Raw genomic sequence first — 13,341 nt, forward strand, 5'->3', positions numbered from 1 at the left:
GAAATGCAGCAGAGAAATAGATTATGGCCTGCGGGCGAGAGAGGAACTCCGTTATTCCTAGAGGAAAAGAGATTACAAGATGTATCATCGCTGAGGCTTGCCAAGACTTTATGGAGCTGTAACCGTTACGATGATCGGGTCGTTAATGCCATGTAATAGCATCGATCCGGATAAACTTAACTCGATCATTTGAAAGGACTTGAAACATCGGCAAAATCAGATTCTCGTTTTTTAATACTTTTCTTCTCATTAATTAAAAAAAAAAAGAAAAAATAGCAAACTGTTTCAACTCTTAATTTCCAAGTATACAGAAATTAGACTTGTCCGATGGTCTAATATAAATTGCAGCTGCAAAAAATTAAATTATAAGAGGAAGTTAAGCTTGAAAAAAGGTCAACGTAGGATTTAGGGTAGATTACTAACTGCACAACCTCTGTAAATGGGAACATATTTTATAAGAAGATTGCCCGTAGTCCTCTCTTTAAAAGAAAACTTAGAAATTCCAAATCCTCCTATTTCCTCGACGACTGACTACCATTTTTCTATCCATAATTATATTATCGAGAAACTTTCACATTCTACAAGCATCGGTCGCTGTCTGAAAATGAAAATTACTATTTGTTTCAGCTTCCACGAGAACTGAAACGTGTATACCTAATACTGTTTCACAATTTTGTTTCGGCCAGCAGTGGTGCTTGACGTCCAACACGATCCGAGAAAATAGGATTTTCAGGAGGATTCTATTTTTGCTACGGGCGAACAACATAGAAGGACAATGTGCTGGCGATTCGAAAAGCTGATTGTGTTTTCTGATAATGATTTACGGTATGTAATATTCGGACTTCGTTCCGTTGGTTTTGCAACTCGGTTGGTCGAATGTTACCGAAATTGGTTCAACTGGTTCGCCCTGTTCCTTTTCCCGTGAAAGTTTTTACGGTGCCGCGTATTTTTTTTAGTAACATCTAAAGTAAATATCTACAGCAAATACTGGAGGTGGATTTTGGCAGACGCAATGGTAACACGGTCGATCCTCGAAAATCTAAATGAAAGAGCTAATGTTCGCGAGATATTTATTTTCCTTTGCGTAAAATGTACAACTGCGTTTTTCATATAGACCGTATTTTTGATGAGATGATTTGTAGGTCTTTTTTCACAAAAAAAAAGTATCGAAACGATGGTAATGATGCTGAAAATATAGCGAGTATCGACTAAAAATTAGAGATATTTTATCTTTACGGAAACAGAGGATTCAACTTGACTTGAAAATTGAATTTTGAAATTTTTTGTTAAAAAACAAAAGATTCCATGAAAAACGACTGCTCGCCTCGAGTCTGGCTCTTAACAAAAGGAATCTCAATTTCTGTTTCTCGATATATCCTAATTCAATTTTACCAAACCCGAGCTTATTCTATAGAGACGTACGAGTATTTTCCCAAACAATAAAAAAGGGACCCTCGACCGAAAAAATCCCCCAGTCTCCCGTCCTACCCTATCGATTCTACTTACACCTTCCCCAAATCTAAAAAGACATCAAAAGAAACGGTTCAATCGTTCACGGTTGCGATAGAACGCCCGAAAAAGACCTCGAGGCCATCTTCCACCCTCGCGTAAACCATTAACCCCCTCCCTCCTCGACATCAGATCCATTCAGCGTCGCAAACAAAAGGCGAAGTAAAGTTGGCAGCTAGTTTCATTGCCAGCAGAGAGTGACTTTTAATAACCGACTGGCTTCGCGACTCGGTTAAGACTTACTTAAATAGCCGGAGAAGGGAAAAGAAACGCGAAAGGAGGAAGATGCGACCCCTCGGAGGTTGTTGCCAGTGCGTATCGAGAGAGCTGGTTGCTAGCTGTGCAAGTGGAAACGAGAGGTTGCCGTGCTAGACAGAGACCCAGGAGCGGATCCTTTTGTTCTTGGCGGGCGTTTTGTTTCAGGATTACGAGCTTATGAAGTATTCACGTTTATCTGCAGCAACTACACGACCAAGGGTAGAAACGAGCGACGACGAGGTTGCAGACGCAAACTAGAGCGAGACAACTAAAACCGGGGCTTGGATGTCTGTTAATCTGCGAGCGGTTCTGCTGATTTCGAATTAATTATCGCGTTAAACTGCTGTTCGCGTTTAATTTCTATTCGTGCTGTTGCTAGCTCCGCCGTAAATAATCGTCCGGTACTCCGTTGATTTTTATCGTTACCCCGCCGCTTTTTCTCTACGATTCATCGCTCAAAATATTTCGGAAATTTCTAATTCTACAACGTAAACGAATTTATCAAGGCAAGAGATTCGACGACGATGGATTCAGTACTGGTTGAGTCGTTGCGAACGCTATTAACGAAATCGACGAAGATCTTTTGACGAATCGAATATCCTAATATATTTACGTAGATATCGATCGTATGAATTTATTTAAACTGTTGTAAATAATTACATTGTAATAATTCCAATTTCCTGCTTTACTTTTGTTGAAATAGAGAGTATTTGAAAGAGAAAAGTCTACGCTGATAAATGATAATTTACTGGCTCGATTGAATTTAAACAATGCTTCAGCGTTGATTATATCAGCTTATTAAATACTAAATTAACGATACGCTTTGTAATTTGTCCGTAGCGTAAGTAATTACGCGATTGAAGAAACTACAACGAAAGAGAAATTGTGAAGTGAATATTCCGACATTCAAATTCCGAATTTAATACTTACAGTTCCGCTACGCTCTCATTCATCTCGTAATTGCAATTTTTTTTATACTACTGTCTCCAATTTAATGCGGCAAGAAGAAAACACTATTATTAGAATTCTGATACATCTATATAGAATGTAGAATGACTGTTTTCCAATAAATTTCATCCGTAAACAATCTTCTCTTTCAAAAAACATTTTCCATCATGCGTGCTCCAACGACATCGTTACTATTTAAAGAGGGTGTATATATAAATCGGTAAGAGCGAAAGGGTTGATTTAACGTCGATAAAAATGAAGCGTCGGCGTAAAAAGGTTTATAATAGGCCTGTTTATGATAACCTAATAACACATGCATGCCGCAGGTTAATCAACTCTTACCTCATTTTCGATACGACGGTAGGGGTGAACTCCAGTTGAGTGAATCCTAAATCCTGTGACAGTATATCCTCCAGGCTATTGTATTTTACATACGAACAGGGCGGTGTAGAAATAGCTGAAAGAATTATTCGGTTTTATTGAAAATCGATACATACAATCATTCATTTCAGGCTTTAAATTTAATTTTAAATTATCTACAATAAACATTCGAAACGATATCGACGAAAGATAATTGAAATTTAATATTTGTCAGGATATAACTCAGTTCTATTGTACAACAATGGAAATTTCTTTCGATTCATTTCGAAATATTTTACATTTCGATCTTTTTCATCGCATTTTCCGCTGCAAACTTTCAATCTGGTTTTATTCGACGGATCACAACGATACACGTCAAGAACACGTAGCTTGTCCGCTAAGAAACCGGTATTTATTTATTTATTTATCTTTTCCGACATGCAATAATTTTTCCCGTACAGCTCGTGCCTCTGCTAATTTAATATTTAAATCATGCTCCGCGAAATTGAACATCATACCGTTTTGGACTTGTGCCGGCTATGTCAGGCTCGCTTTGTTCGGCCGTGGAACCGCATGAAAGGCTGAAAGGGTGGCGCTCGAATAACGAGCCGACGGCGTTAAGGTCGAAAAATCAATAGGGTCGCGTACATTCCTCATAAATAAATATGAATATCGCATATCCTAGCTCTGCGCGGACGAGTATCGAGCGTAAATTTATTATAACGACGGGTGCATGGCACCGCGTCGATCCTCGATTCGCCGTTAAACCGGAACCAGCGCGGATCGATTCGATTTTCGATAACGGATCAATGCGGTACCGCGTTTGTATTTGTGTTTCGCGGGCTGCTGCGTTTTACGCTTTGATAAAAAGTGAAAGCAGCAACCGGGAAATTTAATTGGTGTTTTCGGAATTTAACGGTGATCGGCTGTTATAGAATTTTCTTTAATTCGGGTATCGACGTCCCGTTGTTTTATCACGACGCATCGAAGGTAATCGTTCAAGCCGACACGATGTTTTGTAACGAAATGTGTAATTCTATGGATTGAATGAGATAAAAGTCCCACGAGCATCAAGAAGACCGCGAACAATACGATATTCACCTTGTAGAAATCTGAAATCCAGAAACAAGCGAGCGTATCAAAGGATGCGGAAAGAGAGGAAGGTTTCCTGCGCGAAGGCTCTTGTTCTTAAATTCCCGAAGGGAATAGGGATTCAAGCAACTGCAGCGCAAAGAGCTACTGACAAGGGAAGAAGATAGAATGCTGTATTGTAAAAGAAGCGATGAAGGCTTTCTTCGTCTATGATAAATTTTCATCAAGGCATAATACTTCTTCCTTTCTTGAATAGTAAAATTAAACAATTTTTTCGCTTTTAATATATTTCCTACAATACCTTTCCTCTTTTTTTAATGTCTTTAATCCAAAGAGTTACTAAGGCCAGCGTCGTAAAGCGAGGTATGAATTTTCTCTTTATTAATGGCATATACACAATACGTCTTCATCAAAGCGTAATCCTTTTTCCATTAATAATAAAAGAATATTTTTGTTTCAAATTTGATTTGCTCCTACCGATCCTTTACGCGACAAACAGAAAGGTAATGTCACAGATTCCGATTTCAAAGCGATGTACTGCTAAATCCAGTACTACGCAGAAACTGCAAACAGTGGAAACCACTTCTACTTCAACAAATACCGACTGAAACAACAAGAAGTACGAGAAGAACGAAAACTTAACGGAATAATGCAGCTACACTATAGTTGGTAGTTTCGCATAGTGCTTAAGTTTCGCGTTGTTATTAAAGGATTAGTGTTACGTATACATGTAATTCCAGAAAAGATGCTTATTATGACAGGGTGAAATAAATTCAGGATTCAGAAATGAATGTAAATTCCAACAGAACGGAAGAAAGCTGCGATAACGAAGAGACAATAAGCAGCTGTGTTTGCTTAAGTCGTCACACACGATAACAATGAAAAAAATATCAATCGACTAATCTGATTGAATGGCAGTTCACTGATCGTTCCAATCACTGTAATGAAACCACAAGAGAGCGCGGACAGGTACAAAACATAACACCAATCTGCAAAAAGGTTGGTCCATAAATTCCCGGAAAAGTGAATTATAACAGGCTCTCGCAGCCGGAGAACATAAATCCATCTCTACCGAACCATTATCTCAAATTGTTCGCCGCTTTTAAAAAAATTCCCTCGACGGCAGCGACTCGGCGTGGAGGCGAGGAAAGACGGTAAAAGAAGGGGGGCCGGGCGAAGAAAACGCAAACTTCCGAATCCCATGGGCATAGGGGATGGGATCACGATTGTTGGTGCGCGCGCGCGTACGCTCGCCCTCAAATGGGGGTGCAACTTCTAGTCGGCGAGTTTCGAAGGCGCCTCGAGCACCTTTGAGCTCCGGAGTTTATACTTACTGCAGACAGCTCGCTTTACAGCGGGAAATAGCTTTCTCAACCTCCCTCCCCCGGCTCCTGGTTGCCAGGTTCCGGGCCAAGGGTTGAGAGAATTTGTCGTGTTTTAAGCCGAGCTAAGGAAAAAACCGAGAGCAATTCGCGGCCCCGTGACGTTCGACGACTTCGGAAGAAATGAGGAAACGTCAGGTACCCTAAGGAACTTGACTCGCGCCAAGCGCGAAAGAACCTCATCGATTTTACAATCTCCGCGCCTCCTGCTCTCCTCCCTTCACAGGCTATTACCTCTTCCACGTCCCCACCTGATAACTCCATGTCCCGAAATTTCCTCCACTCTTTCCTCCTGTCGCGTTCTCTTTTTCCACTCCTGTCTCTCCTTCCTATCTCACGCTTGTCCCGCCTTTTTCTTTTTTCAACCATCACCCATCCTCATCCTTCCTCTGTCGCTCTATCTACCTTGGACGCTTTTTTTCAAGCGGTATTATGTTCTGCTGATTCGCAGTTAATGAGGCGAGATCAGACCCATGAGGCTATCCTGTATAAATCGAGGGTGCTTGCAAATTATGAAAAAAAATTCCTCCTCCTTCATGAGTGCACGGAAATTCTGACAGCAGAGGTACGTTTCGTAGCAAGAAATCAAAGCGAACACCGTGATATTATCTTGTGGTTTTTTGAGACACATCTATCGTTTACATTTAATGATAGCAATTGGAAAAGTCATGTTTTTGAAAATTGAGTTCCTTTTGTTCCAATTACGTTTCAAGTTAACTGGCAAAAATACACGGTCGGTAATTAGTACTCTTCTAGAAATTATAACAATTTTCTTCTCATACGCTGGAAATATTACATTTCGAGGAAGAGAGTAGCATTTCCCTCTTGAGTTTCACATTTATGCAGGTGCACGACGAAACGTTGATATTCATTTCCTGGTTCCGTTCCCATTAATCCCCGCATAAAAATGAAGTAGAATTGAAAACGCGACGCACGAGCGCATGGGTTTATTTTAAATGAAATAAATTTTGTTAAGTAAATTAATATTTTCGTGTCGCGTGTAAAAACGCGCAAGTGACCGTCAAAATTATATTCCTGTATTTTGTGGGGACTGTGTGATGTAATAAAACTTTATACGTGGCCTGACGTTGAATAAACGACTATGAAAACTACACACATCTGACGCACGCGAGGCAATTTAAAATTGTTTGAGTTGTAAACGCGTCAGACATGCGGACGCCTATTTCGTGACAGGAAGCTAAGAATGTGGATAAGTTTCAGAAAACAATGTGAAATTCAATTCTATGCCGTTTTCCAAAGCCTCGCTGAAATTTAACAGACCATGGCTTCTTCTCTGTTGATCCTACATCTGCTATATGTATGTTTGTACATGCACCTATCTATTTATTCGTCAATCTACGTACGCCGGTCTCTTTACGTGTTTACTCCTCGTTAATGTTTCACACTCGACATGTTCGCATCTTATTTGACTTGGCCGCTCGAGCTCATCTTTTAACTCGAATCCTTCGAAATCACCGTATCACTCGACAACGTGCTCGTATGAAATGTTAAAATGTGAAATTACGGAATATAGGTCCTGCCGTTATGCTTCTCCTCTGAAGAAACGGTAACGGGCGACAGTGAATCGAGACGTCCCAACAAAAATTTCACTCCCTTTTCAACTAACTTCATTCATTACCGAGAAAGATCCTCCTAGAGCATTTCCACGTGAAAACATCAAACCAGAAGACTTACCGCCTTTCAGAGCCAGGTGACGCGTTTTATTAATTACAAACTAAATCGCCAGCTCGTGACTGCGTTAAACAAATCGACGAACTCGTACGAATTATTCTAATTTTTTATTATTTTCAAGCTTTTCCTAAGTTGAATCGAAAGTCTGTTTCGCCAACTTTTCTAAAATCATTCGAACATTTTGTCCTTATGATTTACGAGAATTCATTGAATCTGAACATTTCGCAGAACGTTCCGTGGAAGCACGTGCTTTTAAAGGGTTCCATTAATACTCGCACAAGTAACTGAAATGCACTTCATTTCTACAGAAGCTCTAACTCCGCGCGATCGTGAATCATGTTAACAATTAATTGAATGCGTTGCACCCGCGAGACGTGGCCGTACATACCGGACGAGGTTTCCTCGCCAACATTTCGGCCGTGTAACGCGTCACACGTGTGTTACAGCATGACGCCTGGACGAGGGTAGATTTTCATGAAGCTTTTGAAAATCCAAATTAGCTAGACCAGTGACAGGTGTGTCATCCGGCGTAATTTAAAACGTGGACCGTCCAGTTCCATGAAATAGTTGGTAATCCCATGAAACTGATAAATCTCGCAGGAATCCAACAAAGTTACATAAAGAGAACAAAACGACACCTTGTACTAGTAGGCGATCCCCGATTTTTCCACGGTAATATAAATCTTCCTTGGTTATATTCGTCGACCGACCATTTGCTTCGATAATCCACGAAACGCACTCTGTCTTTGATCAGTTTTCCGTATCGAAAGCCGTCAAAAAGATTGCACAGTACGATCGTCAATTCAAAGCTTTCATCGTTCACAATCGATATTCGAAAGCATTGAAAAATGGACAGGTACGAAGGATTCTGAAGCAACAAATAACCAACGCGATCAGCCATATCGTGGCAGCGGTCGTATCATCGAAGAGACAAACGTCAAAATTCCGATATTCGACGGAGTATCCAACATTAACCGGAAAACGGCCTCTTTAAGCCAAGTTCCGGCGATCTGGCATCAAAGGGCCGCCGGTTCTTTCAAGAGCAACGCTTGGAAAAGGCGCAACATACCACCGAAAAAGGTGGTGCACGGACGATCCCCTTGAAGGCCGATTCTAGCCAGCGCACAGCAGGCCAGCCAATTTTTGTGAGTGCACCTTGAAATAATCATAGCTTTTCAAGCTAAGTGGAGTCCCTGGTACATACGTAGAAACGTGGGTACACGCGGCTGTAGCCGAGAAAACGGCAGCCACCCCGTGTCGAGACACACGTATACTCGTCTCTCGGTGTGCCAGCCTCTACTGATACACGGACCTCCGCGACGATACGACCGTCTAAGATGGCTGTAAAGACGCGAGTATCTGGCAGATGCTGGTCGTGTGGATGCTATATAATATTCATGCAGCGATATTGCATCTTGAGTGGTGCCATTAGAGCGGAGCGTCAGCCATCGCGGTCTCGTGGCGGTTTGTTGTTCTCCTGGCGCCTTACTCGCTATTCAACCACACACACCCCTGACGACCGTCTCTTTCCTCTCCAACCCGTCGTCATCAGACTTCCTCCGGTCTTTGCTATTCGCCAGTTACGTAAAGGCGTCACTGGAGTGAAACTTATTTCTTAAAGGACGAAGTTTTTCCTTGTTGCGCGTATTTTAACCGAAAATGACACCTTCCGCAGCAATTTGTATGCTTAATCGTATGCTGTGATCGCTTAACCCGAACGAAATTTCTTTCTTTCTCTGCGAGAAACTTTATAGAAGCGATAAAAATTCATACATAGGAATCGGGGATGCATAATCTCTCATAGAAATTTAGCAGCGAATGAAAAGAATCTGTGTTGCGCATGTAGAGACCTTTCCAGGTGTACTGTGATTGATATAACGCGTTAAAAAAGATTGTGAATGCGAACCTAAATCTTAAATCCTTCCTCTCGCATTAAAGTTTCGAATGGCATTAAATCCACGTGGCAGCAACAATGTCGGAACTATTACTCAACGTTTCATTAAAGTTTCGTCGTTACGAAGCCGGGCATTAGCATGGTACGTGACAGAATGGTATCCGCAAGTTAACGACGAAAAATGGTTTCTTATTTTTCGCGTTGACAGGGAAAGGACGGTTCCAGGGATCAAAAGCGTTTCACCACGCAGTTCTTCAGGGACACCGAAGAGGACGTTAAGTATTCATCGGGCGTTTTCGCGTCTTCATGCCTTCTCGTCACTCTGCACGGCGTGTCTTCGAAAGTGGGATCGCTGAGTCTCTCCGCCCCCACCCTCCATAACCGCCATTATCGCTCGCTTCTCACCCTCGATTCTGCTCCTCACCCTTCGACTTAATGCCTCGTCCGTTCTCAGCGTTGCGTCGACTCGAAATTACTTATGAACAAGGCTCGAACATATTAATTCCGAATACTTTCTACGTACGTGTCGACAGAAATATTTTTATTATAAAATCTTTTTCGAAAATTCCCTATACTTCTCTGTTTCTTACAAGGTTACGCTATACTCGTGATAAAAATGCAAATACCGAATACTATCAACCAAATATTTTAGCCGTGAATAATATATATTATATATTACAAAATAATAAAACAATATTGAATGGAAATAAGAAAAGCGCCTATGTTTTTCAGGAACGTCGCTATTTTTCGGGGAAATTCTAAAGCAAGTCGCGGAGGACCCATTCGTTCCATTAAATTTACGACACGTCGACGTTTGTTTCATCACTGCTATTACAATTTTACCGGGGCGTGGTGAAACTTTTTCACCTCGAGTTACCATGGATGGGTATCGCAGCAAATAATTTCGTTTCGCCCGATTGCAGGACCCTCTTAAATTGTCAAGGTCCATTTGTAGTCCAGCAAGTACGCCGGATTGTAACGGATGCCGACATGCTAAGAGCTTTTCATTCTACCGCCTACTCTTTCGAGCTTTATAGGATTTCGTGACTTTTTATACCGCAGGTACAGCAAGGAAGAAAAAGACTGGAAAGCTTCTACAAGGAAATGGATTGCGGGGACGAAATCGTAAGCCTGCCAAGTAGCGTCAGAAGGAGGCTCGTCTGTCAAGTCCAAATACTCTTCTACGTCGAGTAACGCGCTCTCTGGCGTCCGACGTTCTTTGAAATTCTGGGAACTCCAAATAAGAGTTTCGTCGAAGATCTACTGGAAATTGGCTATACCTTGTAAGCAAATGTCCTATGTTCATGATAATAGAAAACGAAATTACAACTCGCGGTTCGTTCACGATTTAAATGTAGCTCTGAAAACGTTGCGAAACGTTTTGCATGGTTGGCAAATACATAGTACGTACTTGGCATTAACGAAGTAGCTCGATCGTTAAGCGCGATGTATAATAAACGCAATTGCTTTCGAAGCATCGAGCCAAAATTGACGAGAACAAAAAGATTACTTTCAGGCAAAAGCGACGAAGCCCCACGAGGGCTGGATTATTCGAAGCAGAGCGCGGTAAAAATAATCGTCGACGCAGCGAGAGGACGCTCACCGAGTTCAGTCATTCTCTTCCCCTGAAGCGGCAAGATGGCCGGCCAAAACAAAGAGCTGGGAATGACGTTGTTTACGAGGCTCGATTGTTTTAAAAAGAGACGAAGGTCGAGCATCGCTGCCGGTGTTCCCACGGGGGTAACGAAGAAGAACTGAAAGAACGGGAAGAGCCGCGAAAGAGCAAAAGAGAGGAGGGTTTGGGAAGCGCACAAAGAGAGTTGGAACTGCAACGAGCAGAGGGATAAAGAGGGACATCGAGGAGGGTGAGGATTTCTCTGTGACCTCATCGACTTGAAGACGCGGCAGTCTCAGAATAGACGGGAAGTGAAAGAAAGAAGAGAAGATAGAGAGGAAGAAAGAGAAGAGTCAAGAAGACTCGGAACGCTCGATTGTTTTATTGGTTCGGATTAAAAAGCATACTCGGGACCGATTGTTTGTAATTCTGATGAAAAAGCCCGGCGATAAAGGAATCGTTGCCCGAACACTGCACCTGCTGGAAACTTGCATCGAGTGTTCTCTATAGCGTGTCCGGGAATAAGGCGCGCGGATTTAAAGCCAATCTATCGGGACCTGCAGCTCTTCCGCTGGATTGAAAAGACGTGACGCTACCATCGAAGAAGAGATTTCTTGAAAAATTTCCAAAGCCTTAGTATGGACTGAACAATTGTTTAATTTTTCCATTTTATTTTACGATGACGAAGGTGTAAAATTTTGTATTCGATTATTAGCTACTGGTGTAATATTATTCCGCCTGTTCATTCTCTTGATTGGCTTTATGTATTACATGTAATTACAATTTTATATCACGTCTCTTTAACCTCCAATTCGAAAACAACGTCGAGGTCGACGCTCGGCGAAACATTTAGCGCTGCAGTAAAGGATCGTTCAGAATTATTATGCGCCAGGCTGCATTCATATACAATTCTTAATCGCCTTTGTTCAGCACTTCTAACGTTATTCGTTCTAGACAGTGCAGTGATCGTTAAGAAACGGACATCGTATAATTTTCATGATGTAAAATTGAACAGTAATTCGAAAATACAAATTTTCCAAGGTTACTATCATTTCTAACGATGAATTTTTGTCTCTAGTGAAATCCAAGGTCCAGATGATGCATGAGCTGCTTTAAGCAGATTATAATATATAAAAAATATTATTAAAAATTGATGGGATTCGTAAATCTGCAAAGTTTTGTCGAAACGGATACTTGACAACCTACACGATCCGCTTATCGACGAAAGTTCAGATGATTTAGCTACCGTTCTCAAGAGTAATGAAAAATTTTGCACTCAGAAAAATGAAAACAATACCGTTCGAGTGTGCTAAGCACTCGTTGCCTCGTACCTAGGAAATTATATCACACTGGGTAATTTACGGGAATGTTTAAATGCCTCCTATTAATCTGTAAGTTTCACAATTCGTTCGCAACAACCTTATGAATACAGGTGCAACCACTGTGTGGTGCAGCAGGTGAATTTTTATGCCGCATTTAAATGTCGTGGCTCACTACCGTGCCATTAATTTCCAGGATCGTTCCGCTTCGAGCCGCGTAAAAAAGAAACGGCAAAAAGACGCAACGTCGGAATTAAAAACGTTGAAATATCTGTTATGAAACTCGCAACGAAATGACACACGGTATACATTCGATGGATCAATTTGCTTGCTACAGAATTCGAATCTATCTGATCTGACATCATCATATTTCATCCTATTACAGTTAGGTATAAAAAATTGGAAAAATGATTTGGCAATTAATGTCTATTGATTAAAATATCACTAGATTTTTTTCTCTAATATCATACTGTTACGTCGACCGACTCTCTACCTGGACCAGGCGTCGCATCGCGAGCGGGATGGCAACCATATGTCTGCACATCCTTATTGCGTACTCTAAAGAATCTCAAAGACCGACCATAAATCTTAGAAAATTCCAACAAAAGTCTCTCAGGTCGAACAAGGATCTTTTCTATGAAAGTATTTTCTAAGATCTCTGGTTTGTGTCCGGAAAACACTTAAAATTAATTACTTTTCACACGTGCGATGCTTCCCACCACCAACCTTCTATCGAGGGCGGCTAAGACCCCTCCTAGTCCACCAACAATCGTAATGGCCAATAGAAACAATGTCTATTACCCTCACTTTCCTGGCCAAAAAACTGTCATCAACGAATCCGATGATCCCGTGCGTTAAACATACCCTTTCCTAGCTCTCCTCTGACACAGCATCGTCACTCTCAGAGTAGTCCATTTTCGTCGTCCAAACAGTCAATAAGTCTACCACGATTCTACCTTCAAATCAATCCGTTTGTAAAGTCTAACTATCTCATCGAGAGATATCGTCAAATCGAGTCATACTTTCTGTAACGCATTAATTGTACTCATCGTCAAATACTTGTGACGCTCATAATATTGTGTGATCTATTGTTGAATATATACGTCTTATTAACCTGTTAACACAGCGTTGGTCTCAATTAACCACCCCTGTTATCGTAATCGAAACACGGGGAACGACTATTTCGCGGCGTCGATTAGCCGAATCGTAGTGAGAATTTACGCCTCTCGCTGACGCGTTTTCCTCGCGACCGCGTCTCTCCGCGAACGGTCG

The 13,341-nt window shown here is 41.5% G+C and overlaps 1 protein-coding gene across 1 annotated transcript in view; it reads right to left on the reverse strand.

The window, feature by feature from the left end:
- Positions 1 to 13,341, reverse strand: part of LOC139992803 (uncharacterized) — a 160,282-nt gene that overhangs the window by 93,917 nt on the left and 53,024 nt on the right. The window contains exon 4 of the mRNA XM_072014006.1: positions 3,058 to 3,172. Within this exon, the coding sequence (XP_071870107.1) occupies positions 3,058 to 3,172 (115 nt within the window). The remainder of the gene's footprint in view (positions 1 to 3,057; positions 3,173 to 13,341) is intronic.

Source organism: Bombus fervidus, chromosome 12 (assembly GCF_041682495.2).
Source record: "Bombus fervidus isolate BK054 chromosome 12, iyBomFerv1, whole genome shotgun sequence".
NCBI lineage: Eukaryota > Metazoa > Arthropoda > Insecta > Hymenoptera > Apidae > Bombus > Bombus fervidus.